Raw genomic sequence first — 27327 nt, 5'->3', positions numbered from 1 at the left:
AGGTGTTGTGTGGGTGAAAATTGAGGTGAAAAATCCACTGCCAACGAACAACATCCACCTGTGTGAGCATTGCCAATTTCCTAAACAGTAAGTAAGTAAAATAAGTGAACCAGGACATATCAATTTAATATAATTCTTAAAAGAAGAAAAAAAAAAGAAAAAAGGAAATAATTTAATTAAAAAGAAATTAAATAAAAATAATATAATTGGTTTTACAAATATATTTTTCTGTGATATATATTGATTTTACAGGTATAATTTTCTGCGATTGTTGAAAAAAATAATAAAAATTTAAGCACAATCAAAAAAATTGACCTATAAATGAATTAAGTTTTTAAGCCAAGAACCACAGTTTTTTACTCTAGAAGTCATTCTTATTTCCATTTCTTCCAGAAATTTCTCCTGAAAAGCAAGGAAACTTCAAACTCATACAACTTTTAAATTTAATTTGTCAAATTCGAAAGAAATTTGAAAGAAGCGATTTTAACGGCTTCGATTTCGATTGTAATTTATCGATAACATCAACCAACAACAACAACTGCCAGCCACACGTAAAACGCGGGGAGTTGGCCACACTAAAGAAGAAGAGAAGCGGGAGAGGAAAGCAGACGCCACAAAATTGGTTAAAAATTCTTCAATCCAGGATCTAAAAGTCAATTCGACTGCAATGGGAAAAGAAAAGGCTGGCAAGTCCTTCAGCATCGGCGACCTGGTGTTCGCCAAGGTCAAGGGCTATCCCGCGTGGCCGGCAAAGATCACCAAGTACAACAACAAGAAGTACAATGTTTACTTCTATGGCACGGGCGAGACGGCCAATATCAAGTTGGAGGATCTATTCTCCTACGTGGACAACAAGGAAAAGTTTGCCACAGACAAGAATATGAAGCGCGCCAAATTCAGCGACGCCATCGACCAGATCGAAAGTGCTTTGAGCGGCGAGGACTCGGCACCTATCGATTTGTCCGCCGCCGAAGAGGGAGCCTCTACCCCCGCCGCCGCCACCGCTGGCTCCGAGACCCCGGCTCCCGCCAAGAAGTCCGAAGAGGTAACCAAGCCAGAGACTTCTGCTTCCGCTGCAACTGTCGGAGGCGAAAAACCCAAAAAGACACCAGGAGGTTCCCGCAAGAGCAAGGCACCTCCACGCCATGTGGACGGCGACACTGATGCGGCAGCCGTGCCGGATGCCTCGGGTTCTGCCGATGCTCCGCCGCCGCCAAAGCGTCGGGTGCCGCCGGAGGGATTGAATGCAACACCCAATGCCGCCTCTGCAACGGCCTCGCCTGCTACACCAGCTGCTGGCGCCACCAACCGTCAGAAGTCGGTTAAGAAATCGAAACCGACAGCAGCTGTAACTCCCATCCAGAAGCGCTCCAGGCCAGTAAATGTGAGTAAATATCTATGGGAAAAACTTGAAGGTTCTCCTATATCATAAGCGACCTAGGACAATAAAAATATCCTAATAAGATCTCGAAGGCATTAAACTCATCTACAATTTTCCCTTCCAACTCCACAGAACATCCAGAACGACATGCTGATGGTATACCTGCCGACGGCCAAGTGCCTGGGCATTGATCTCAACTACAACAAGCCGGAGATCTTTGAGAGTGCCGCCGCCGAGCAGGCCTGGTTAGAGAAGTCACGCTTAGAAGCCATGGAGCTAAAGGTGAAGCTGGAGAGTGGTCAAATTGAGCCAGAATCCATGCCAGAACGCATTATTGTGGAGCCGGCACGCAGCGAGATACCGAAGCAGGAGGCCATGCGGTTTATTGAGGAGCTAATTGATCATGAGGATGCACTGTTTAGTGAACGTGACTTCATCCAGCTCTCCCAGCAGCTGCGCGAATGCTTGGGCTTGCGGCGAGCCAATGTGGGCAAGTGCCTAGAGATTCTGGAGATGTTCAAGGATGTGGAGCTCAACAAGTTGATGTTGTTACGCAATCCCGAGTGTGTGGACATAATGCGACGCCTGCGTCGCTATGTTGGCAACTTGGAACTCTGGAAAATGGACCTCTGCGACGAGGTGGAGTTCAAGGAGAAGGCTCAGATCATACGCAAAGTTTCCGCCTCCATATATGACGGCTTTAAGTCGCTGTTCAATTCGGAAAATGAATACGAGGACAACTTCTGGATAGAGTTTTGTGAGAAGGTGAAAATCTACAAGACGTACACGAAGAATATGAATGAGAACCTGCGAGTGGGTATGAACGAGCGTGGCTACAACAATCTGGTTGAGGCCAAAGAAGGCGCCGCCGCGGAAGCGGCTCAAAAATAGATTATCAGTGTTTTTTTTGGACAAGATCTGCAAGTCCAACTGGTAAGCAGAAAATAAGGAAAATAGCATCGGACTTTGGTTTTTTAATTCCATATTTTATTTTTCAGTTAGATCTAAGCGTAAAGATCCGGGCATCCTAGCCCCAAAAAGCTCCCGACGACGAGTGCTAATTGCTTACTTTCTAGGATTAAGTTTAATGCAGTTTACTTACTCTGAATACCGTGTGGATACCAGTAGCATATCTACGCTCTTGTACATCAATAAGTAGTTATATTTCAGCTTCCTTTAAACCGTACATACATATATATTTAGCATATGTGTGCATAGAAGTTCAATGATTAATAATGAATTCAACCAGAGATGGTAAATAATCTAATTGAAGCTATCGTTTTCATTTGTTTTCAATTAATCTTCGGTTAGAATAAACAATAAATACACAAATGTGCAGTGAAGCTGCATTCGTAAACCCTTTATTTTATAAATATTTTACTTTCTTAAATACTAAATAATGCTAGAAATCAATTTTCCTTGGCATCTCCTATACCATCCGGTAGGATGGCAAACATTGCCTCCGATTCCGGCAGACAGGGTGAATCATATATCTTACATATTCGCGTCTCGCCCTTGCCTTTGCGCAGATATAGTCGCGTGGTGGAGGAGTGCGCCATTATGTGTCCTCCGATTGGTTTCTTGGCGTCTCCCGCAAACATGCCTGGGCCGCCGTCCAGCGAGGCAGTCACCTGATTGGTAATGACCACGGCCACGCCAAACTCATCCGCCAGCCGTTGCAGCATGCGCAGGAATAAGCCCAAATGATTCTGGCGAGCGGCCAACTCGCCTCGTCCTATATAATCCGATCGGTAGAGAGCCATGGCACTATCCACTATGACGACGGCGTATCTGAAATTGAAGTTTTTCTAGACATGTTTTCCGTTTTCGGTTAAAAGTCTAACCCACCTCGATTCAAAGAGCATGCCCGCTGCCATCTGTATAAGCCGCGTCTGCTGGTCCGAGTTGTAGGCCCTTGAACAGGCCACATTGTCCAGTACCTCGGCCTCATTGAGCTTGTAACGCTGAGCGATGGCCGACAACCGCTCTGGGCGGAAGGTGTTCTCCGTATCAATATACAAGCACTTGCCCTCGCCGCCCTTCTGGCTGATGGGCAGCTGGCAGGTGACGGCCAGCGTATGGCAGATCTGCGTCTTGCCACAACGGAACTCGCCAAAGATCTCCGTAATGGAACCCGTCTCAATGCCACCGCCTAGGAGCTTGTCCAGTTCCTTGGAGCCAGTGGTCAGTTGCACTACATCCGCTCGCATCTGGTGAAAGGTGCGAGCACTGAGAAAGCCCAGTGGTACCAGTTTGTTCGCCTCCGTGATGATCTGCTCGACCTTGCCGCCGCCCAGTCCTGGGATGGCCATCAACTGCTTCTTTGTGGCATTGGCCACCGCCTCCACGGTGTGCAGGCTGGCCTGCTGCAGCAGCCGGATGTCCTTGGCCGTGATGCTGCCGCCCTGGAAATTGCGTCGATAAGAAAAGGTGCCATCATCTCGATCAGTGATCGACGCTCACTATTAACTTGGTAACGTTCAGAGGTCCCCCCTCCTCCTCCTCCGTCGCCGACGCCTCGACGTTTGACAGCTTCTCCATTGACAGTTGCAAAGTTTGACTTTTGGGATTAGTTCGAGTTTGCCCTTAAAATTCCCCGTTTTGAAAGTTATTCAGAAATTTCATAAAAGATTGCCGCCAGCCACCGGAGACGGACCGTAGTTGCAAAAACGCAGAGGCTAGTAGGTGAGAGGATTTTTACATCCAAGGCAGCTGGCCACACTTAAGCCGCGCATAAGGGTTAATATCATTGGCGCTACCAAACTTTTAAAGGAAATTCGTTATTTTTCTTATTTTCCTCGTCTTTTATAATTCTATAATCTTCAATTTGATTTCGCTTAAATAATTACAACCCTTTTTTATTTTCCATTCGAACAGAAAGTGCATCTTTCAACCAACGTCGCTACACTTAAAACAATACCTGTGAGGACAGCCGATCGCCATGAGCCAGTATCACAATTTCGACATTAAATTGTAAGTAGCTCGTAAAACATGCATTTTTATATCTTAAATTATTTATATATTTTTAATTTTACCCTTTCATATTTCTTAGAAAACTACGAGACCCGGATAACGTGGTATTGACTCCAGCCCTCTTTCGCAACTGCCTTCTCGATGCTATGGAAAGCTTCTTTTGTGAGGATAAACCAGTCCTCGAGATTGTAAAATTTTGTGCCCTCCAACAACGTATTATTTTCCGGGTCCCGGAGGAATTTTATGAAATGACGCGAATTTCCATTCCACTAATAGGTCATTATCAGCAAAATCCCTGTCATTTTGAAGTCCTTGAAACGTCCAAGACAATGCTAGACTTTGAAAAAGTTGGTGAAAATGATATAACCAGCTGCTTTTAGAATGTAAATACATGCGTTTTAATTTCAATTTTCAAATCTGTCAACGTTCGTTTAAATTAATATTTTAGTTTCAGCATTACAAATACTTGAAAATTCACAAAGAAAAATATTTCATTGCCAAAATTAATTTAAATAAACTGGGTTTTTTTTTAAAGTAAAAATTATAAAATTACATATTTTTGTTCTGAGTGTAATTTTGGATTTAAAAATACCGACTCAGCACTTTTAGCGTGAAATAGCCAACTTGGCATCTCCGATTTGGCCCAGCTGTTCCGAAGCCAGAAAGAAACAGTGAAAAGGGAGAAATTACATAAAAATACACACTGACCGGCATTTTTGAGGACTTCCCGAAGCTTCGGCAGAAAATTTGACCCGCTCAGCCCTACGGGAGACTTGGAGCTGTGACCAAAGCATGAGTGGTTACCAATATCTGGACGTGAAGCTGTGAGTGCGGAAACTCAAGTCAATTCCAACACGTGCGCACGTGCCGCCAAAGGCCGAAGATGATGTAAAGCTAATACCTGTGTTTTTCTCCCTTCCCCAGAAAACTCCGTGATCCAGAGTCGGTAACATTGACGCCCGTCTTCCTCTGCGGCTGCATTCTCAATTCCCTGGCGAGTGTTTTTGGGGAAATTGGTGGCCAGACCTCTGTGAAGATTGTGAAATTCAGCGCCTCGCAGCAGCGTTCCGTGTTCCGGGTGCCCGAGAACTTCCTGCAACGCGTCCGCATTGCATTATCTTTGATTGGTTACTACCAGGAGGTGCCCTGCCATTTCCAAGTGCTCAGCACATCCCCCAAGCGGATTGATTTCGAGGATTCAGAGGAGGAAGTCATAGCATTTATATAGAAAGATGTCCTCCTTCTCGTTCTGCAAGGAGTTCGGCAAGGACAAGGTGATCTTTGTCACCAAGGATGACCATGCCACGCCTAGCAAAATCGAGTTGCCGGCGCCGGAACAGCCGGAGGGTGTGATCACCAAAGACGGAAACATCAACTGGAGTTGCCCGTGCCTAGGAGGCATGGCCACCGGACCCTGCGGTGTTGATTTCCGCGAGGCCTTCTCCTGCTTCCAGTACAGCAAGGCCGATCCCAAGGGCTCCGACTGTTACGAGGCCTTCACAAAGATGCGCGACTGCTTCCAAATGTACCCCACCGTATATAACAAATCCGGCGGCGCCGATGATGACGATGACGATGCCCTGGGTGACGCTTTGGACGCGGGTGCAGCTGGCGATGCAGATCCGCTGGCGAACGTGGGCGCTCCTGAAGCCACCGATGACGAGGTGGCCCTCAAGAACACCTCGGTGGTGGCCAAGTCCTAGAATAAGAAGATCTGTCTTGTTGAACTTACTTAATGATAAGAGTTAGGTGTGACTTCGTAAAAAATAAATAAAGCTTGTCATAGTTGTGGGCCAAAAAGCCACTTATCATACATACCTTAAATATCGTGACTTTATGTTTTGTTTACTTTCTTATCTGTTATCAATATGAAAAGTAAAAATATCCATCTTATTTCTCAGTGTAGTCTGTTTTTTCGTATTAATTTACCATTCCCAATGCATTTTTGGTATTTTCGCTACGCGCTAGTACCTGACCGCGGTATTTTCGGGCGCATGCTGCCACACTGTTTACGAAGCAAGCGAGAGGAAAGAACGTAAAAAATAATATTTCGTGACGAAAAAATGCTGTAGGCGCATTGTAAAATGCATATAGTGCTGATAAATCGCGTTTGTGAGATGCTAAAACGCGAGTTCGACACCAAGTCCGTGCAGAACTTTAAAGTGCAATAACAAAACAAACGAAATATCGAATAAACCAAAGTGCAATTGGCCAGTTGAGACTACAACCACAACAAAAACAACAACACAATCGACATCGACGACTACTAAATAACCTTGTACGCCGTGATCAGAAATATTATAGTTAACCAGCGTAAAAGGCATAATATTAAAAGGCGAATTAGTGGTTAAATAATACAAGTAACAACAAGTTTAATAGGAAAAACACGCTGGCTGTGTCTGTGTGTGTGCTAGTGAGTGTGAGTGCGAGAGTGTGCTACCAATACTAACGCAACCACGACGCAATACAAGCGCACAGCGCATAGTTTTCTTTAATAATAACGAAAATAAAGTAACAGCGATTATTAATATAAAACAAAAACAACAACAGCAACGAAGAGTCTCAAAAAGTGCTGGAAAAACTCGCGATAAGGAAAAGCGAAAACAAGTGAAAAAAAAACAACAAAAACAAAGCGGAAACCCTCCACATCGACAGATCTTTGAATGCTGCTGCATTTTGATCTCCGGCGACAAAATGGTTTCGTTAATTGATACAATCGATGCGGCAGCCGAGAAGCAGAAGCAACTGGCGGCTGCTGCATCCACCTCAACATCTTCCTCGGCCTCATCATCGGCCTCTCCTGTTTCCTCCGATTCCTCGGCCTCCAAATCCAATCTCACGGCCAGCGGAAAGCCAAAGGAGAAACGAAGGTGAGTGGAATGCAACCCAAATTACACTGTGACCATATCCATTGCGATCCCTCGAATATATTTTAGATCAATTGCTTTTTTGCCTATTGCATAAGCGTTTGCTTTCTTTTTCTGCCTCCTCTTCGCTACTGCTTCTACTGCTGCTGCTGCTGCTGCGGCGAAGCGGCTTTTGTTGCTATCGCGCTTTTCTGCGTGTCTTCTCTAATTTCTAGGTCTCGTATTTCGTACTTTTCCCAAGCTGTGGGATCATCAATGGAACGTACTTAACGCCAAAAGGATTGCCCATAATGTTTGTAAACAATCCTTTTGAGTTATTGTCAGCTTTTAGATAATATGCCTAACAAATAGGCGAGGTTTCTAAGCTTTTCACTCTTATGGGCATTATATCATTCTTTTTTGTCAAACAGATTGTAGTTAATGTTCCTAATTGATCATATGATCATCTAAAGAGAGCGCTAGATTATGGATATTATGCCTTATATTTGGCGCTTTCATTACGAAGCTTAATACATGGTACATGTTATAATTTCCGAAACATATTCTTATAATACTTTCTTAGCTCACATATGTATGTTTGTATCAGATATTTTCTTCTGAAAACTGGTATACATACCTTTATTCTTCAAGGATCATTGATAAAGAATAACATTATCTGATGGTTTGCCTTATCTATTTAAGATTCCAATGTTCATCCTAATCTTGGCATAAAATATCAGATATTTCGTATAGTGATTCCATGTTTTTCTTGTCATTTTAGGATAATTTCCTATTCCTAATCCAACTTTACCATTAAAAACTTATCAAAATTTTCCAGAAGCATTTGTTTATAAATTCGCTAGGTTATTTGCATACTGTTTGTGTCTAGCTTTACTCATGAACTCGTTACCTAGAGAGGAATTTGTTTTCAACAAGTATTCCGAGTCGCTTCAGATTTTTCTAGGCGCCTCGATTGCATTTCTAAGGTGCTTTTCTTTTCAGGATTTTTAACTTTTTGAAGACTCGTGTCAAGTCCCTAATGATGTGGGTTATTTCCTGCTATATTAATCATTCCAGTCTAGCGCTTTTTCAATTCTGAAAATATAGTATAATTACCATAAAGCCTTTCCTGGATCTATTTGATTTTCTTTGACTAAATTTATTCCGCGCTTGATTTCATTAGCTTCCCTTTATGGGCGTCACTGGCTGACGAAAAAGACGAGAAGAAAGAGAGAGGGAGAGCTAGCAAATGGGGGAATAGAAAATATCGAAAAGCCAATCATTAATCACGCGTTCAACTAATTTTTGCATTCGCCGTAATTATACAAACTTGTGACGGAGACGGAGAACGCAACGACCGAGACCCACGACCTTCAGCGATTCAAAGACAAAAGTCAAGACAAGTTGGCAATAAAAAAAAAACTGAAATCGCTCCGTTTGCATATGCACATTGGGGTTTCCGCAATGGAATATAATATTAAAGAGGTAACACGAGTAGACAACTATTTACAACACTTGCAAAGAAAGTATAAAACAATGTTTTTGATAGTCCTTGGTTTTAAAATATTTATCAGTGGTAAACGCGTGGGACAAGCAAGCTCAGGGATATTTCAGTATTATGATCACTGATGATCACTGCATCTGCATCCTTGATTTGGCTTGCCAAAAGCATATCTGTATGGCCAACCCCTGATGTATAAGTAAACTAATATTTTTCATATCACAACTTTCTTAACAATAATCCAAACAAGTTAACCTTATCTGAGAAAAACCAATTGAAGGCAAGTGCACAATCCAAATCACTTGTTGCGCGCCTTGAAGTTGTATCCTTCAAGGGTTCATGTCCTCTGTTATTAAGGCCAAGCCCCCTTGGCTTGGATTTATTTTTAGCCCACTCCATTGTTCTTCTGTTTTCATACGCACTGTGGGTTATTTTTAAATGAGGGAAAAATCGTATTAAAAAAAGTAAGGAAAACCTGTTATGTTGCTCCCCTTAAGTCCAAAAGCAACCAGTTTTTTGTATTCCTCTTGCTTCGTTTTATCAGCTTTGTTTTGTTTTCCTTCTGTTTTCGATTCCGTTTTTATTTTTGCTTACGCCCCTTTTAAAACCCAAAATTTATTTGTTTTATAAAACCATAAACTGTGTTTTTTTTACGTTTTAATTTAAGACATTTACATTGGAATGAAACTATGCTTTGCTTTGGCCTACGTGACAGCCATAAAGCCAATGTGTTTAATAGCCGAAAAGCTGAAAAGCGGTTCTATAACCATTTTCAAGCGATTTGACTTCGATTAGACCCACTAACCGACTGACTATTGGCGGTAGTTTTCCCCATTTACCTCGAACTGGTTCCAAAATATTTTTGTGAGCACTGTAAACAATTGATTTCGACTAGGCTAAAATGTGAAATTGACCAGCTTTAGGGAAAGTTTTGCAGAGAAAAAAAAGTAAATGGTTAAATAAAAATATTGAGAAATTAAATTGTAAAATTTATGTTTTACATATATTAATTTTTGAAATTATTTAAACTTTAAATATTTTTAAATATATTTAAAATTTTAATATGATAAAGAAGTTGAAATCTAACAATCGCACATTTTTCTAGTAAAATAAAAACCCTATTTTCGCTAAAAACTCCCTGATCCTAAACAGTAAATTATTAAACAGTATTATAAAAGTAAATTATTACAGACAGTTAAACTTATAGTTTGTTTTTAAATTAGTTTTTTTTTTGCTCTGTCGAACCTGTGCCAAGGTATTCTGAAAAACAAGGAAAAAAACACACAGAAGTCGATGAATAAAACTATAAAAAAAATTAAATAACGAAAAAACAAAAACTCGCACTATAAATTTATTTCAATACCAACGAAAACAAACACGCTTACATACACGCACACATACTTACATGTGTGTAAATTATTTAAATGATATGCCTTGATGTTGTTGTTGTTGTGTTTGTTTTTGTTGTCTGGCCACGACGACCTACTTTTTGCGCAATCGAACTAAAAATGTGACGACACGGGGGGAGGTGTGAAACGCCCAAGGGGGAGGGATTTTTGAAGGGAGTGACAGAGAAAGAGATTGAGGCAGAGAGGCAGAAAGAAAGAGAGCTGGCATTGTATTGTATATTAGGCTTGTGGAGTTATGTATTGTTGGTTTTCTTCTTGCCTTCCTCTTTATTTTCATACACAAATTTTTGTTTTGCTGCTGTAGTACAGTGTAAAAAATTAAGCTATTAAAGAAATGTAGTATTCTTTTAAATAAAAAAAAGTGTTATATGGATACTGAATTTATTTGGAAATTTTCTTTGATTTTTTTTAATATTTTAGAATAATTATTAATAAATATTACAAAATATATTTATAATTTTTAAAGAGCTTAAACGATAAACTGTTTTTCCTTGTGCATCGAATTGAACGGGATGCAGCAACAGAGACAGATATAGTTATAGGAAGAGAGGCAGACCGAGGGCAACGCAGCTTCCGAATCTGGTTCAGTCATTCAGTATGATGATGGGCCCTATATGCATCGCATCCCATCTGGCGTAAATTATGATTCTTACTTATTTTTGTTTTTGCAGAGAAAGTGGAAATTTATGGCTGCCTTTAGTTAAAAATATATTTTTGTAAAATAAAATGGCGCCAAAAAGATCTGACGGTTACAGTGATCATTTTTGTTGGGAGTATCTTGTAGCTAAGCAAAATGCCAAGATCAAAATAAAGAAATATAATAAATAAGTAATCTTCAAAGTTTTGTCTGTTATTATTATTTTAAAATTTCCGCAAAAAAAAAAAGGGTTTCTATAAAGAGCCTCCTCAGATAGACAGACGTTTGTAGCATAAAAAGGCAAACAAAGAGGTTATCATCTTCCATTTGCTGACATTTTAACTTGACCCCGGCTGTCCATCGCCTCAGTTTCTTTCCTCGAGCTGATTACATTGTGGTTTTTATTACCTTCTGGATGGGAAGCTAGCGCTTCTGTTCCGCGCTGTTATCTCATTTCACTTTCCTCGCCTGTTTGCCAACTAATCTAAATATTTAACTGTTATGCTATAGTTCTTATCGGGGAAATCTCAGAGGTTGGTGGCGAAAATATTTAGTCATCAAAATAGTAGTTTGCTCTTGCACAGGGTATTTTTATTTTGGGGAAAGAAATATGGCTGATTACTTTATTTATTTTAAGGCACGTAAGATGATGGAATACTTTAAAAAGATCTCCCGAAATGATTATTTTCTAAATTTGATTTTGTTAAAATATTTCAACCTAAAGTCGATATTTTAAAATATAAAAGATGCTCTATAGCTACAAGGGTATTAAGACTTCTGTTTGATGAAGTTACCAACCTTTTCCATTGTTAGATATATATCTATAATTTATAATCTGCATTTATACGTGCACTGCAGTTGGTGGGTAATGGAAATGACCGGAAAATTAGTCCAGGACGTGCAGCTATTTGGCGAAGAGCTGCAAAGTATGCTATGCGATTCGCCATAATTATCGGCTGAAGTGGAGCGCACTGACATAATTTATATACATCTAATTTGAATCTGCCACTCATATAGGTACCGGCCGTTATCGCCCCCGATTGGGCCGTACCGAAGCGTTAGCTCCCTGCGGCCTGAATGTTTTCGACTCTGGGCCCGGACCCGGGCCATTATCTTATCGCTCCGCTACGGAGCGCACTTGTCCGGATAGGCAGGCAAACTTGTCCGATGATAGTCCACGAATCTGACGTTAATGTCTGGCTCTCCGGCTCTCTTCGCTCTTTGCGATTCCTATGGTTCCCTATGGTGCCTGATAGCTGGTTGCTGGCTGTCCGGGTATAAATATGATGGCCTCAAACCCATGGAACCTTTCGCGCATTTACGGCTCGAACTCCCGGACGTCTTGTTCTGTTACTTTCAAGTTGCTCGTACTAAATAGCCAAGTTATCAGCTGTTATCGGGACGCGTGTGTGTGGCCATCATCGATGGGCTTAGCCGGATTCCAGCGAAAGAAACGGCGCAAGCAATGTTTAATTCCTGGGATACCTGTGATTTTTCCTGTCCCGGCGACAGTTCCTTCTACGGCGACGATCTGACCTCCAACTCCGGGTTCTACGAAAGTGATCTGAAACCGCAACAGCAACAGCATCAGCAGCTAAACCATGGCTCAGTCTCAGCCTACGGTCGTGCTCCTATCAATGAACCCTCTGTGAACTTTAACAATGGAGCCTTTTACCAGACTCCACCCCAACCCAACCCCCGACCCTTTGTGGGCGCCATTTTGGGGCCCAATGCCTCCTATGGAATGCATCGCTACCATCCCTATCAGCAGCACCCCCAGCAGGAGGCCTTCTATGGCCAACGGGGCAGCCTTCTGTCCGTGGCAACACCATGCCGGGAGACCCGACCTTGGAGCTATGCTTATTGCTACGGCTACGCGCCCACCAACACCCAACCTTGCCAGTTCTCCCAATTCGTGGACATCGAGGACTTTATGTGAGTGCAACTAAGGAAACTCTGCTGCGTAATTTCTGTCGAGTTTATAAAGCAAACAAACAAAGGTTTATAAAAGGTTTACTTTGTTTTAATATTGCGTGTTTATTGAAACAACGTATTAAAATGTTTCATAAGCTAAATAATTTAAAAAGATCCTGGAACAAGTTCTAAAAAAGTTCCTTATAATTTCCAAACAATTTTCCAATTTAACGTCCTTTTTACCAAGCCTAAGCCTCTTATGTGTTCTAAATATTCCCATGTTAAACCCATTTAAATAATTTTCAAGAATTCTATTCCCCTATTTTCACTATATTTTTTCACCTGTTGAAATTGGTTGTGCCTGGTTTTGTAAAGCCCGTTGCCAAAAGCCAAAGTAAACGCCAGGGCTGTTATCTATGCTTATTTGTGGATCGTTTTTTATAATAATATTTAGATACGCAGAGGCAGATAGGAGTGAGTGGGAGAGAGGTGGGGGACTTGAATGAGTCAAGGTTCTCTGGGTTTCCCCCAGCAAAAATACCCTTTTCTTTTCTTTTTTATCATATATCGGCCGCTCTGAAATAGACTTTCGCTCTCTTTTTGATTTCCTAATGGCCCCAATATTGTTTATAAAAGTTTAAAATTGTTTGGCTGTCGTTCGGTTGTGTAATTGTTATCTGACAACGATGACTTTATGTTGGGTATTTCCCAGAGGTTTATCTTCACGTGGCGCGGCCGACAAAGGTCTCCTGGAGTATTGAATAAATACGTATTGATCAACAAGCGATTCCCTAACGATTGACGCAGATTACGGTCCCCCCTTTCGCCGGCTTCCTTGTCCGACAAAAAACTTAGCATGCAACGTGCACGGAAACTTAATGGTCGCCAGGTTTGCGTTTTATTTACGTTTTGCACACGTTTATGCCAAATTTGCGACTGCCCATTTCCATGCTAATGAGAGTCAAAGCTAAACTGACGCACACGCTCCGCAAGAAAGTCCAAACCCCAAAGACTCCCCCGCCCAGATTTATGTTGGGCCAAACCAAACATCCCTGACCCCTGATTTACTGCCCCATGAACTTGGCATTAACACCTTGAGACGTATCTCAAATGTTTTCGCTGATATCGCGCCCCGGAGATACGGCGCATTTGGCTAAGAGTTTCGAAATTCCGGAGGCAGGTCAGCATCCTAAGGTGTCTGAGGGATAAGCTGTGAAAGCTGTCCACGTGATGGAATCGTGGCAAGGTTTATTTTGGGGTTTATCTGCACTGGGGAAACATTCTTTGTTGCTTTTGAAAAGAAGTCCTTTTATAGGTTTATATTATAGGTATAAAGAGCGAGAAAAAAATAAGAAAATAAGTCTTGATGTGAAGTAATCCTAGAATATTTTTATTTAATCATTGTTTAATTTATAAAGTTGCGTTATCTGGCGCCTTAAATACCTATTGTTTTTGGTTTTAATCAGTGCCTAGATTTGTTGTTAACTTCGATTTGATTTGATATCAAAATTTTGGGGTTGAAAGTTAACAAACCAAACAAACGAAAGGATGAAAGTGGCTCCTAAACGGGTATACAAAATTATATATATTTTTATTTAAAGAAATTTCCAATGTTTTATTGTTTAGCCAAATTTATGCAGTTTCTGACTTGGATTTTGGCCAAAGTCTGAGCTGCGCTTCGGAGCGGAAATACTTACCAACAACAACGGCAGCTGCTGGCCAATAACAAGGCAATTCTGCTGGCACCGCCAGAATATTTAACAAGCCATAGTTGTGTAGCTTCTGTTCTAATGAACAGACAATGGCCCGATCGCACATCCCCTGGCTAAAAAAAAAAAAAAAAAAAAAATAAAAAATAAAACCCCTCGATCACTCCATTTAAGCAGGCCATTAGCATGCAATCAAAGCCGCTCTAAGCCGCTTTCTATGGCCCGTCGCTGATTATCGTATTTCTGTGCACAAACATTACTTATGAATGCACATGGGTTTATATATAAACACAAACTTTAAGATTGTTATTGTGTGCACTATGATTATATATTGTATATATAGCGGGTGAAATAATACAATACTATGTATGTAAGTTATCTAAGCGGCTGGCTGGCTGGCTGCATTCCGCCTTTTGAGTTCTGTTTTCAAACGTTTGCTTGGTTTCTATCAATCAGTCGATTCAGTCTTGATTGACAATGAAAACCCCCCTTATCTCGGTTTCTTTCTGTGATATTATTATTATTATCCCAATGTATGGTTCTTTCTCGCTTTGTTTGCTTGTTGGAAAAATGTGAAACCAAAAGCCAAAGCTTTGTTCTTTTTTTAACAAGAACATGGGGTTCCTGGTTAAATTATAATGCTTCATTTTAGAGATTAAAAACTTCTGATATTTATTTTTAGATTTTCTTAATTAAAAGCTTATATATGTGGTACAAATATCATTTAAATTCCTCACCCTGTATTTAATATAATACTATTATAAATCAACCTCTAATAGTTGTGTTTTTAATAATAATAATTTTATAAATCAACCTCTAATGGTTGAGTGCGGCCGTTCAACTGGTCTGCTATGTAATTTGTAAACTTGTCAGTGGCACATACTTGATGCAACTATTCAAGCAAGCATTTATAGTTTGATTGGCAATTTCACACTTTATTTAATTATACAGCAATCAGTAAAGTGATTGTGAGTTACAATTTGATTTAACTGAAATACCCTTTCCCAAAGGGGTATTTTTAAGCCTTTATTGGACAGCCTTTGGACTGACGTAAACATCACTCAAAAGAGTCCAGATTCCCCTGTCTGAGGCGGCTGATAGTCTGCCCCTTTGTTCGTCCGATATCCTTTGTTGACAGGTGATACTTAGGTCTTGAAAAAATCTATATAAAAATGCTTTGAATTTTAGTTTGCGGTTGCCATGCGAATTTTCAGCAACGAAAAACACCTGACGATTAATGCAGAGTTGGCGATTTTATGTCAACCCAAGCCCAGTATAGTACGTGCAAAAAGTGGCGTGTCCCACGGATTATACAAGTTTGCCCTCTATTTCAATAATAAATAAAATATTATAGCTTGCTGCATAAATTTCCGAATTAGTTTCCATCACATGTGTGGCTGCTCACGAGATTTTCTTGGCAAACTTTCTATACTTTTCCTCCGTTCCCGAGGGAGGGTCATTCGTCTTTTCTTAGAATTTCCCAAAATATATACTTACGTATATATAAATTGATAGTGTCTGTATGTGTGTGAGGTCAGTGCTCTGCCGCAGAAGCGTATGCGAATTAGTTCTTTGCTTGTTTAGCGATTAAAACTTGTCGCCAATATCGAAACGAGTCGAATCCCCCGGGCTTTAATGGGGCTTACTCACAACTCTGCAAAGACGCTAATTGCCAACTCATCGGGGCAGGTGGTGCAGGTGAGGAGTTTCGTCAATCGTCTCGCCAGGCATAATATTCCGAAATTTCCAAAATGTCTTCAACTTTGTATTATAGATATTAATATTGGTGCCAAGGCGAACTTTATCAGGCGAACGTGTGACTGCTTGGCTATTCTCGGAACCCAAAAGCTGACATTATAAACTATCCAAAGCCCCCCGGGGGCCCTCTTCGGACAGCTCTTCAGACAGCTTTCCCAAGGGGGGCGCCGTTGTAGGTCAGGATCCTCACAGACAATGTATAATGAATAATGGATTTATGCAAAATATTCCTTAGGAGAACGAAGGTGAAGAAGACAGCCTTTTACTTGACATTGTTTATCAATTTCTTCAGCAGGAAGTGATATTGCTTTCACTAGCTGGACAGATTGGCATTGGAAATACTTCTATCAGGTCGAAGTTGGGTATAGGCGGAAGAGTAGCCTATTTTTTGATTTTGTAATAACAATCATTCATTAATTAATTCACTATCTTAAATATCCCTGTAATAATACATAGAAAGCCTTCTTAAATACATAGCTGCCATGAACTTTGGCGCCGTGTTGATCGCCTTCGCTTGTTCGCTTCTATTTTTTTTTTCGCTTGGCCGGGCAGCAAACGCGAAAATTGCAGGCGGTGCTCATTTAATTGGAAAATTGCTGGCTTTGGCCGCGTGAATTGAATCAAAAGCAATGAAACGGGAATGAAAGTGCAATTGAAATGCACGCATATTTCTGCCAGCCTCCCTCGTATTCCCTCCCTTTTCTGCCTCTGAACATTGGCCTGCCTACGTGATCTCAGCAAATAATACAAATTTGTCCATGATCTTTGCAGGAACAATGAGAAGCGCAAGGAAAAATCCAGAGATGCGGCCAGGTGTCGTCGCTCTAAGGAAACTGAGATTTTCATGGAACTCTCGCAGGCTCTGCCCCTGAAAACTGACGATGTCAACCAACTGGACAAGGCCTCTGTGATGAGGATAACCATTGCGTTTTTAAAGATTCGCGAGATGCTGCAGTTTGGTAAGTAATTTAATTTTTATAGAAATTTAATTAAGTTTACTTATGAATTTCCTTTAGTTCCCAGTTTGCGCGAATGCAATGACATTAAGCAGGACATTGATGCTGTGGAAGAGCAGCAGCAGGAAGTCAAGCCCAAGCTGGAAATTGGTAGCGAGGATTGGCTCAATGGAGCCGAAGCCAGTCAGCTTTTGAAGCAGACCATGGATGGTTTTTTGCTGGTACTGTCCCACGAGGGAGATATTACCTATGTCACTGAGAATGTGGTCGAGTATCTGGGCATCACCAAAGTAAGTATTTTTAATTACTAAAAAATAAATCTATATTAATAACTTCTTTCCTGATCTTCTACAGATCGACACTCTTGGCCAACAGATCTGGGAGTACTCGCATCAGTGCGATCACGCCGAGATCAAGGAGGCCCTTAGCCTCAAGCGGGAGATTGCCGCCAAGGTCAAGGATGAGCAGCTGCAGGATGCTGGGGTTACCACCCATCACAGGGACTTGTTTGTGCGCTTAAAGTGCACCCTGACCAATCGTGGACGCAGCATTAACATCAAGAGCGCCTCCTACAAGGTGATTTGTAATCATTTGTAATCAAAATAATAACAATAAACCTTGTTTACTTTGTTATTATTATGATTGCTGCTTGCTTTCTATCGTATCACCACTTATACTTGTACTACTTATAGGTCATTCACATTACCGGACACTTGGTGATCAATGCCAAGGGCGAACGCCTGCTGATCGCCGTGGGAAGACCCATACCCCATCCCTCAAACATTGAGATACCTTTGGGAACCAGCACGTTCCTTACCAAGCACTCGCTGGATATGCGTTTCACCTATGTGGATGACAAGTAGGATTCATATTGAATTAGTTGTGCTCCGATTTAAATTTTCTTTTGCAATTTTAAGTTGAAATTAAATTAGAATTTGGAGCATAGCTTTTACAGTCTGTCAACACTTGCTAACTCTTTTTATTTTTGATATTTCAGGATGCATGGCTTGTTGGGTTACTCGCCCAGCGATTTGCTCGATACATCTTTATTTGTCTGCCAACATGGAGCTGATTCCGAACGCCTTATGGCCACCTTCAAGAGCGGTGAGTGAGCTGTCCGTAGTCCCTACGAAAAAAACTCGCGACTCATTAAAACAAACTGCAGCTAACTAATGCTAAACTAATTACTTTAATGTGCAAATTAAAACACGCTCGGGGTTGTCGCTGGATGCCGGAAGAGTCCCGGCACATCAAAACAAAGTTGTCACTCGTCCGGCGGAACCTGTCCCGGCTCCTGTTCACGTCCAGCAGTTGCCATAGCTTATTGCATTTAATTAGTTGTAGCACCTTCCTTCCGCTCTTTTCTCCTCCCAAAGGGCCGGCAACACAAAGACCATTAGTCGTTGGCTTGACTTGGCTCTGCTTTAATTTCACTTTAGTTGCTAATTAGCTTTTGCGAAACTGAATGAATTGGTCAGGGCAGCAGCGAGACAGCTGAAATCTCAGTTCAGCTCTATCTAGTCTTTTTTTTTCATATCTTTATCATTTAATTTATCAAGAAGTTTTTATTGGTGATTCAATTATACTTCCTAGTAGCGTGTAGCCTTGTTTATTTGTTCGTAGCACATTCTTTTCTGCCCGAATCTATTTAATCCAGCTATGTCATCTTGCTTAGCAATCGAAGTCGCAGCCAAAGCCCGCCTGCTCATTTGCAATCAATTTTCATAAGCCAAAAGTATCTTTATCGCACCCGAAATATCCAACTCGATCGATAGATAAATGTGTCTGCCCACAGAGAACGAAATGTTACAGGGTTTATCAAGTCAGTTTGCATAAAAAAGTATTTATCGTTCAAATATAAATATTATTATTAATCATTGGCGTTGATATTGATATTAACTTTTTGTTTATCGATTTTGGCAAGCAGTAATTGCTTGTGATTAATTTGTGTATGAATATTTTAAGCGGGAATATTCAACATTCTTTTAACTGATTAACAGAATTATCCACTAAAGAGCCTTATTTTCATGTTCATTTGACATATGCTTAGGTAGATAATTAATGGCAACTTCTAGTGACTTAAATTTCTAGATAATAGCTAGTTAGCTTTAAAAAAAATATTTTAGTACAGGAATGCAAGGTTGAGGCTCATTATACTGAAGGTTTTATTGATAAGAAAATTCGGGTTAATAGAAAATAGAATAGAATAAAATGTTCTAATATATTTTGATAATCATTAAACGTAGAGTACGAAATTTTTCGATATTTTACACTTCATCCGATACATTTTGTTCGATATTTTATCGGAATTTTCTTTTCAAAACACATGATATCCATTCAGTTTTTCTTACTGTGTAAAGACAAGTCAAATTATCAAAAGGATGGGAAGCCTTCCGTTTTCTCAGCCATCTTAAGCATTTTTCTTAATTTCTCCCAAGCTCATCCTGGGCGCGGTTCCTAGTTATTGTTTGCTTATTTGTTGCTCTTAATGGCCGCGTCATGTCGTCTACATTGACCAAATAATGTTGCCACTGCCGATGCTGCTGCTGCTTCGTTGGCTTTCTGCACTTAAAATGCCAGAGCTTGGGGCAATAAAAACTCCGCTGCTGCTGCTGTTGCTCTTCTGCTGACCATTGTTCGGGGTACATTGTACCCAAAAGTGCCCAAAAGAGAGCATCTCCTTCCTTGCAGCCAAGGAGCAACGATGGACAGAATAGACGGAAAATTGTCACTGCACTACAATTGGAATTATTATTGGCTGCGATGACTTTGGCTTCTTGGCCGGACATTTCCCGTTCCCATGACTTTGCTGTAGACACGTTCTGTGCGAAATGACTTTCGGTTTTATGATGCGACGTATCCATTTGACCAGGACGCGGTCCCCCGGAATGCAGCTGCCTCCTATCCTGTCCGGCTGGCGGAGTCTCCTCTTTCGCTGCATCTCGCATATCGTTAGCAAAACTTGCCAGCAAGTTGTAAAAATGTCTTCGAAAGTCGTAAAAGTATTTCATACATTTTTGTTTTTATTAAGTTGTGTGCTTCGCGTTTTTCTCTGGATTCTTGAAAGTTTTCCTTGAAAGCTGCTGCTTGCCTGCACTCGCCATATTATTGTTTATGAGTGCTGTCCGTTTTTATTTCCATTTGATTTTCATCAAGTTTACATGGCTTAGTAATAAGGGGGTCAGCTGGCGGTCGGTCGTTTGGTCGGTCGGTCGGTGGTCCCCCTTTTTAAAGGCTCCATCAAAACACCCCTTTTTTCGTTTATGAAAATTCAATGATGATGATGGGCAGCCAATGACAGTAAACTGTGGGAATATGGGGAATTTGTAGAGCTGTATTCTTATTTTATTTATTAAAATTAGAAACTAGAGTGTTATTAACATGTTTTCATCTTTAAATAACATCTCAACAATTACAGAGAATTTACCTTAATGAAAGTTCCTTTTTTAAAGGTCCTTCTACTAGTAGTTTTCCCTTCAAATTTACACTGTACTCATGTGAGCGAGTATATCTGCGAGCATTTTTGCCTGCAGCTGGCGCAGCTCGCAAAATACTAAACGTCATGTGACAAACAGTTCAATAAAGTACAAAATGTGCGGAAAATCGCAAATGTCATGCGGGGAAAATCTCACAAAGGGCGCAGCGTTTACCATTTTCCTGCAGCTCGATGGAATGGAAATGGAAATGTAGCTGGGAAATTGCGTTCGAGCAGCAGCATTTCCATGCTGCAAATAAAGACGACAATTTGGCCGCGAGGCGAAAAATTATGAAACGAATTCGGGGGGGAAAAGCACTGGAAAAATATGTGGATTCAAGGCGATGGGGGTAGGGGTAGGGCAAAAGTAAACTTAACGTGCCAGATAAATATCCTCTGACAGACAGACAGCGGAGAGATAAAGCCCAGGATCGGTTTCTCTGTGAAGGGAGTAGGTGGGGAGCCCAAGAGTGTGGCAATAAATTTGTGAAAAGCAACAAAAAACAATACCGAAAAGTGGCTTTGGCAGATTTGGTCTTGGCTGCGTGTGAAAAGTTTCCCTTGGAAAATTCAATGCAATGGCGAGGGTGGGAATTGCATTTTGCACTGACTTGCATTCGGGGGCATTGCCGCGGCATTTGCCAGACATTCAACTTTCAACTCTTGCCACAAGCCAACTTCCTTTCCTGCTTTCCCCCTGCTCCTGTTCCTGCTACTGCTTGTTTGTTGTTAGTTTCCCATTTTCCGTTTTCAGTTTTCAGTTAGAGTTTCTGTTTCTGGTTGTGTTTCCTTCGCGGCTCTTCTAAAGGGCAGCTGACACTTGTTTCTCGGCAGGGAATAAGGCAACAAGGAGCTGGTGTGATCCCTGACAGGCACGTACGCGTGGGGGGGCGTGGCGCCAAGTGTTGCATACTTTTTAGGGGCTAGCCTACGCGAGGTGACTTTAAAACGTTAAGTAAAAGCAGTATTACTAAATAGGCTTTAAAACAATACAAAGTTTTATGATCAAGATTAAATCAAAAATGATCGTTGATAGATTAATCCTTTTCCTGTCCTTAAGCTATCAGTTGATGTCTACATTTGTTGATTTATGACTTTAACTTCTTTGGGTTTCCATTTGAGTCCTTAAATTTTTTAAATATTAAGATTATGTTTATTTAGAAGCTGTTTAATAACACCTTAAATGCTGCTTAGCATTTGCAGTTTTCAAGTGCAACTTTATTTCTATTTTCTCCCACGCTCTCAGCTGCTTGTGTAATCAACATAACAAGCAACTGCCAGTTTACGAGTCTGTTAATGTCTCACACACACCCGGGGCCACACACACACATCCAGCCACAGCTCGAGGGATTTCACTCCCAGCCAGACGAGCGCTTCCTGGCCATGTCCTGAACTAAACTATACGTTCTATATGGTATGTCTGAGCCCGGCCCGCCAGCGCTTCCTGCCGAAAGTGTCGATGATGCTGACGCTTAACGCTGCTGCCAAAGTCGTTGCACTCATCAGAGCGGTTCCACCCTGAAGCTCTCTCCCTCTTTTTAGGATACCTCGCCTCCTTTTTTGAGGAGAACTCAGACCAGTTGCCTCGCCAAAAGTTTATTTATCTTGTTCGGGCTGTCATGCACTGTGGTTGAGATTTTTGATAATTCTGAATTGATAATTCAAGAAGAAATTGTAGTTTTAATAAACAACATTTTGGAAGCTTAATAATTTTTTTTGAATATAATTCAAGGAAAACTCTGTATCAAAGGGAAAACTCTAAATCTGAGGGCTCAAAGTGCCTAGTTTAATTGAATTTTCTAAGCTACTTCATTCATATTCCATACCACTGTCTTGAAACCGCTTTATGTTAATGCACTTAAATTTAGTTCGCGGCAAAAGTGGCGTTTTGGGGGCGTGGCTGGGCACGGGTTGTTGCAGTTTGCCGATGCCGACGCCGCCGCATTTTATTACATGCATAAGTCCACCAGGGGATCGACGGTGGTCCATTCGTGCTCCTGGGAACTCCTAGTTTCTAGCTCCCAGCTCCCTATCCTTTCTCCATATCTACAGCTACATCCATTTCCAACTCCATCTGCGTCCCGCTGCTCGTCTCTTATTTATTCGCATCGTCTGGGCCATGAAAGCGCCAAACTAATGCCGTCGAAACTAATGGTCCAATTCGAGTGGCTCGACGGCATCCTCATTTCGGCAGCGTACTGACTCCTGCTGCCTGCTTCGTAATCCTGCCTCGCCAGGATTGTAAAATTTTCCAGTTAATTTTAGCATCGTCCGCATCCCCGGCATCCTTCGCGTCGCGTCTCTCTCTCTCTTGCATTTGACAAATTAAAATTGCATGAGCGGAAATGCGGCTTAAAGTTGCGCCGGATGTGGCTGACTTGAAGTTTGAACAGGAACTGCTGGCAACTTCCTTTGAGAGCTGCCAAATAAATTACTTTCCAAGCTGCAGTCTGTCCTGTCCAACAGGTGGCTTAAAACTTGAGCTTGGTGGATATCCATCATCACTTGGCTACATAGGCTTAAGGTTTTTAACCTTCTAAGTTAGTGAATCCTTTTTTGAGATGAGCATTTAGTTTCTTAAAGTCGTCAAGAGTTTTATATTATTTAAGTTTCAAAATTAAAAGGCATTAATTATATCTCAAATTTCAGAAAGTAATTCTAAACAAATATTTATTTTTGCACCGCCAAAGGGTTCGAAACTAATCTCTATTTGGCAAAGGTCCTTGCCCCTTTCTGCCTCTGAAATTCCGCTGGCTGGCTACTAATGTTAATGAACTGCAACCTTTTGGTTGGAGGAAGTAGCCTTCTCCCAGGTGGACGCACGCTCACCTCTTACCTGTTGATTTATGGCGCCCTCTCCGCGCTGCCGCTTAATTTGCGAGAGTTTATTAAATATGCCGGAGTAGCAGCAGCTCCTCTACGTGAGTGCCGCGCTGCATCCAGCGAGTAGTCCTGCAGAGGATGCCATTAGTTGGGGGAAGTGAAAATTCCTGCTCAGCCCCGGGATCCCGATTCCCGGAGGATGCATTTTGTTGTGTTGCTCCTCCGCCGGCTTAGCTCAATGGCTCTATTTGGCGAAGCCACCACCTACTCTCTCCAGGTTTCCAAAAACCAGTAGTAGTAGTATCCTGGACTATCTCTTGCACCTTGGCAAATATTTCATTTCATTTGTGTCCGGGCAGTGACTTATGATGATGAATGTAAATGCTGCTGCACTTTTCGTACCTTCAGGCAGTTTTCGCTGAAGGATTTCGCGCTTTAAACCTGCACAACGATTTGCAGAATTTTCCGCTACGTGTTCCAGTCAATTGTCACGTCACAATGTTGGGGAATGATGATCTCTCGTTCCACACACAAATGTGGCAACAATTTCCTCTAGCTTTTCATCTCAAATTAGATAACCATTCTATTGAACTGCAGCAACAAAGGCGAAATGCGTTAATAACATTTAATGTGCGCATGCAACGCCTTTTCTCCCCTGCCAGTTTCCCTAATGACATTTGCCCAAGTTCATTTCGATTCCTTCAACACTTTTATGGCCGTCATCCAGAGTCCGGGGGGCTGGCTAATTGAGTTTATAGTCGCCTCAATCGCTTTTGCATCCCTTCTTGATCTTAGCCCTCTTATAGTGCACACTGGTCTTAATGGCAAAAGTTTAAACATTTCAAGAGTTCTTCAATATTTTAGGGAATATTTTAAAAACACGCCTCATTAAGTAAGAAACCTTAACCTGATAATATCATAAATATAAATATCAAATTAGTGAAGTATTTTTAATTTTTCAAATTAAGTTTTTTAATTAAGACATCTGCAAACTCTTGCTAATATATATCTCATATCCTTAAATATTCAAACTTCTCCCTAAAATTAAGTATTTTCCATCAGTGTGCATTCGATGTTCCCTTTATCGGGGGCCTCGTATTGTATACTTCTGTGCGCTTAAATGGGAGGAAACTTTTGCCGCCTTTGCAAGTTTTTCGCAAGTCTTGCAGAAAATTATACAAAAGGCAAAAAGCTTAAGGAGTTCGCTGCAGGGCTACCGGGGGAAAGAGTGGCATGCAAATATGCATTTGATTACACGCTCCAAACAAAGGCAAAATGATAAAAGTTGCGCGCCAGCCGCCGCAGAGTATGCAGCGATGCCTTTTCCACCGAAAATTTTCCCACCCACCAGCAGCTAAGTAAATTTGTGTGTTTATTTGCCAAAACCTCAGAGGAAACTTTGCTTGCAACACCCACAATTTGGCGGGAGGTAGTAGGTGCGACAAAGAACAGAGAAAATGTCAATCGACCAAGTGGAAAATTTTCATTAAATTAAAAAAGCGCACAATTTTCCTGCTACTGCAAAACTGTCTCAACAAAAAAGAGAGAAAAAAACCAAAAGACTTGCAAAAGCAAACCCAATGAATGTGCAAAGTTTTATGTTTTTGGCTGCCGGGCGGAGATTTTCCTTGCACTGAGCTTTTCTTCTGTGTGGGTGCTGATGATAGTCATTCCCAATTTTCCCCACCTCACCACACTCCTCTCCTTTGCCAAAAGGTTGTCAGACAAAACGAATAAATGTGCTTAGGCAAGCGAGAAAAAAAAGTAGGAATGAAAGAAAGAAGCAGAAATTGCATGCGAAATTCTTATCGATAAAGAAGTGATGAGCCTGAAACTATGCAACAGTTTTCAGGGAGGAAGATACAGTGGAACTCGAGTAAAAAAGAAAGCCATTTTGTGTACTGTTTGCATTTTATAAAAAATCCCAATTAGGTCTAGTTCCAAACCGGCTTATAAAATTTCATATTAAATCCTTGTAGATCTCATTCGAAGTTAGGAGAAATATTTAGTCAAATTAGTGTAACTTTCCATAGCTGTCATGTTTAGTTTATCGTTGACCACACTGTATTGCAAACTCCCCCCTTTTTCTCTCTCTCCCTGCACATTTGAAATCCCCTTACAAATCCCTTCACAATCGAATACAAAATGTCAGGCCTCTGCTTCCTTTTCTCCCAACTCTCAGGGAAAGCCTTTCACAATGCCAGCCACAATTTGCTTAACAAAAAACCTTTTGACTTGAGCTTTCCTTTTCTTGGCTTGTTTTTTCACTTGGGTCCCTCGGTCCCCGGGGCTCTGCTCAATCAATCAAAGGACGCTTGTGACTTTAGGGGAACCCCCTTTGATCCGCCACTGCTAAATAAGTCGTGTAAACTGGCAAAATATTTGCGGTCTTTGGCAGGAGAATTCCGGCTTCTTGTCGTCGTCGTCGAAGGACTCTAATAAAGTGTTGACTGCTGTCCGGGAACCTTTGCCATGGGCCGTGGGCAGCAGTGACAGGTCAGCATGTTGAAATTATGCCCAAGTCCCACTCTGTTTCCATCAATATCAATTTCGGTTTTTTGGCTTAATTTGCTGGTTTTTCTTGGAAACCCTTGAGAGGCCGGTCATTGCCATTTCTGTTGAAGATGTGGGAGCGCTCACTGAGGGACACATTTTTTGGCCACAATCGAAATATATTTATGACTTTTTTATTGCGTAATTGGGTCCTTATTTCTTTTCTAGAGTAAGACCCATTTTTAATGGTTTTCTGGCTCTGTAAATGTTTATGGGGATTGGATAAATTTTAACTAAAGGCAGGAGGAGGAAGTTTATGGCTTCAAGTCTATTTCTATATATTTATTTTCCCTAATGAATGTAATGTCAATAATATTTAATAAGTAAATGGACTTTTCTCGAACTGTCTCTTATTTTCCTTCATATTATTTCCAGCAACCAGCAAGGGAATCGCACATATTTTGTTAAGGAGTTTTGACTTTTAAGGTGGAAATCTTTGACAGATTGATGGCGACACTCCCACCTGCTTTTTTTTCTGCTGCTCGTTGATTTCTGGCCTGTCGTTTGACACGAAAATGATTTTAAATTTTGTTGTTTTTGGCTCTGGTCTTTTGGCGCTCTGTCATTGTCAATTATTTATGGCGGACAGGAGGATCAGGAAAGCGCCTCGGGCTTTGCTCGCCATTCGCCATCTCCCTTCGAGCTGTGCATTGCGTATCAGCAACACAGTGTGCCTTCCTTTTTTCCGCGTCATTTTCTGAAATTGGCATTTAGTTGGCGACGAACGGGATTTACAGAAAACTCACTCGCGGATACATATACACACACCCAAGGAGAACACTCTGAAATTCATGAATACACTAAGGGAAAAAAAATATAGTCAATGAAGAGTTGAAGAATTCAAATATTTCCGGTCTTCTTGAAGGGTTAATTGATTTTAGTCAGTGGAGGAGTCATTTCCGTTGATCGTTTTTGATCCACTCAATTAGCCTTCTGAAGTTTGCTTTCTTTCTTGTTACTTTTTTAAGCTTAAGAATAAATATCTTAGAATATTCGAACCCCCTATTTTCGCAGTGTTCTTGCCTATCTGTGCAGCTTGTCTGTGTTCGGCGATGGTTTTAGTTATACAATGGGTGCATTCACCTACGCGAATGTCCCGCTGTGAGGTCCCTCTCTCCTCCCATTCTCTTTGGCTTCTGGAATGGTCGGTCCCCTCTCTTCGCCTTTCCTTTAACCGCCGCCTGTCGCTCAGCATTTTGGTTTTTTCTACAGTCTGCCGCACTTCCTTTACATGTGTGCGAGTTCTCGTTCTCTCTTTACTGTGTTTGTGGGAAAGTGTTGCCGATATCTGTTACTGCATCGCTGCGTTCGTCTGTCTGTGTGTCTGTGGCCGTCTCTTTTCGCCGGCTGCCCGTCTCTGTCTCACATTTCGTTTATTAAATGACAGCACGA

General features: G+C 41.3%; 6 protein-coding genes and 1 long non-coding RNA gene across 10 annotated transcripts in view; 5 read left to right on the top strand and 2 right to left on the bottom strand.

Annotated features, from left to right (window-relative positions):
- The first annotated feature begins 439 nt into the window (after positions 1-439).
- Positions 440-2745, top strand: Jasper (JIL-1 anchoring and stabilizing protein). The gene is made up of 3 exons (XM_017182636.3): positions 440-1384; positions 1514-2314; positions 2380-2745. The coding sequence occupies exons 1-2, from the start codon at positions 668-670 to the stop codon at positions 2270-2272; spliced, it is 1476 nt and encodes a 491-aa protein (XP_017038125.2). The 5' UTR covers positions 440-667; the 3' UTR covers positions 2273-2314; positions 2380-2745.
- On the bottom strand, positions 2718-3984 carry spn-A (RAD51 recombinase homolog spn-A). Its single transcript, XM_017182637.3, has 3 exons — positions 3845-3984; positions 3230-3786; positions 2718-3172 (listed from the first exon to the last, which is right to left on the bottom strand). Exons 1-3 carry the CDS (start codon positions 3920-3922, stop codon positions 2791-2793), a joined length of 1017 nt encoding a protein of 338 aa, XP_017038126.1. The 5' UTR covers positions 3923-3984; the 3' UTR covers positions 2718-2790.
- On the top strand, positions 3930-4923 carry Rpp14b (Ribonuclease P/MRP subunit p14 b). Of its 3 annotated transcripts, none has more exons than XM_070286297.1 (4): positions 3930-4066; positions 4259-4354; positions 4434-4737; positions 4803-4923. In XM_070286297.1, the coding sequence occupies exons 2-3, from the start codon at positions 4323-4325 to the stop codon at positions 4732-4734; spliced, it is 333 nt and encodes a 110-aa protein (XP_070142398.1). In that variant the 5' UTR covers positions 3930-4066; positions 4259-4322; the 3' UTR covers positions 4735-4737; positions 4803-4923. The 3 variants fall into 3 exon arrangements, with proteins under 3 accessions (XP_070142398.1, XP_017038132.1, XP_017038133.1); XM_017182644.3 differs by lacking the exon at positions 3930-4066 and adding an exon at positions 4102-4120; XM_017182643.3 differs by lacking the exon at positions 4803-4923 and having other exon boundaries at positions 4434-4762.
- A 113-nt stretch (positions 4924-5036) lies between these two features.
- Positions 5037-5582, top strand: Rpp14a (Ribonuclease P/MRP subunit p14 a). Its single transcript, XM_017182641.3, has 2 exons — positions 5037-5178; positions 5279-5582. The coding sequence occupies exons 1-2, from the start codon at positions 5147-5149 to the stop codon at positions 5580-5582; spliced, it is 336 nt and encodes a 111-aa protein (XP_017038130.1). The 5' UTR covers positions 5037-5146.
- Positions 5583-5586: 4 nt separating this feature from the next.
- Positions 5587-6178, top strand: LOC108085879 (mitochondrial intermembrane space import and assembly protein 40). The gene has a single exon (XM_017182640.2). The coding sequence runs from the start codon at positions 5587-5589 to the stop codon at positions 6055-6057; it is 471 nt and encodes a 156-aa protein (XP_017038129.1). The 3' UTR covers positions 6058-6178.
- A 178-nt stretch (positions 6179-6356) lies between these two features.
- The window catches only part of sima (HIF-1 transcription factor component sima), a 70023-nt gene continuing 49052 nt past the window's right edge, over positions 6357-27327 (top strand). Inside the window, exons 1-6 of one of the 2 annotated variants that reach the window (XM_017182624.3) lie at positions 6357-7224; positions 16900-17087; positions 17145-17374; positions 17439-17660; positions 17777-17943; positions 18082-18188. In XM_017182624.3, coding sequence (XP_017038113.1) covers positions 7049-7224; positions 16900-17087; positions 17145-17374; positions 17439-17660; positions 17777-17943; positions 18082-18188 — 1090 coding nt within the window. In that variant the 5' untranslated portion in view covers positions 6357-7048. Of the gene's footprint in view, positions 7225-12197; positions 12683-16899; positions 17088-17144; positions 17375-17438; positions 17661-17776; positions 17944-18081; positions 18189-27327 lie in introns of those variants that run through there. The other variant, XM_070286296.1, reaches the window with a different exon arrangement.
- LOC108085867 (uncharacterized) lies at positions 18085-20646 on the bottom strand. Its single transcript, XR_011445081.1, has 3 exons — positions 20512-20646; positions 18273-20389; positions 18085-18210 (listed from the first exon to the last, which is right to left on the bottom strand). It is a non-coding gene; the product is annotated as an uncharacterized lncRNA (long non-coding RNA).

Source organism: Drosophila kikkawai, chromosome 3R, assembly GCF_030179895.1.
Source record: "Drosophila kikkawai strain 14028-0561.14 chromosome 3R, DkikHiC1v2, whole genome shotgun sequence".
NCBI lineage: Eukaryota > Metazoa > Arthropoda > Insecta > Diptera > Drosophilidae > Drosophila > Drosophila kikkawai.
This window is presented reverse-complemented; position numbering and strand designations above follow the sequence as displayed.

Bases quoted from the DNA above. Each gene is read 5' to 3' on its own strand.
- Jasper (XM_017182636.3), top strand. From the start codon at position 668: ATGGGAAAAGAAAAGGCTGGCAAGTCCTTCAGCATCGGCGACCTGGTG. The intron at 1,385-1,513 runs GTGAGTAAATAT...CCAACTCCACAG, and splicing joins AGCGCTCCAGGCCAGTAAAT to AACATCCAGAACGACATGCT.
- Rpp14b (XM_070286297.1), top strand. From the start codon at position 4,323: ATGAGCCAGTATCACAATTTCGACATTAAATT. The intron at 4,355-4,433 runs GTAAGTAGCTCG...CATATTTCTTAG, and splicing joins CACAATTTCGACATTAAATT to AAAACTACGAGACCCGGATA.
- Rpp14a (XM_017182641.3), top strand. From the start codon at position 5,147: ATGAGTGGTTACCAATATCTGGACGTGAAGCT. The intron at 5,179-5,278 runs GTGAGTGCGGAA...TCCCTTCCCCAG, and splicing joins CAATATCTGGACGTGAAGCT to AAAACTCCGTGATCCAGAGT.
- spn-A (XM_017182637.3), bottom strand. From the start codon at position 3,922: ATGGAGAAGCTGTCAAACGTCGAGGCGTCGGCGACGGAGGAGGAGGAG. The intron at 3,787-3,844 runs GTGAGCGTCGAT...CGCAATTTCCAG, and splicing joins TGAACGTTACCAAGTTAATA to GGCGGCAGCATCACGGCCAA. The intron at 3,173-3,229 runs GTGGGTTAGACT...CTTCAATTTCAG, and splicing joins GGCATGCTCTTTGAATCGAG to ATACGCCGTCGTCATAGTGG.
- LOC108085879 (XM_017182640.2), top strand. From the start codon at position 5,587: ATGTCCTCCTTCTCGTTCTGCAAGGAGTTCGGCAAGGACAAGGTGATC.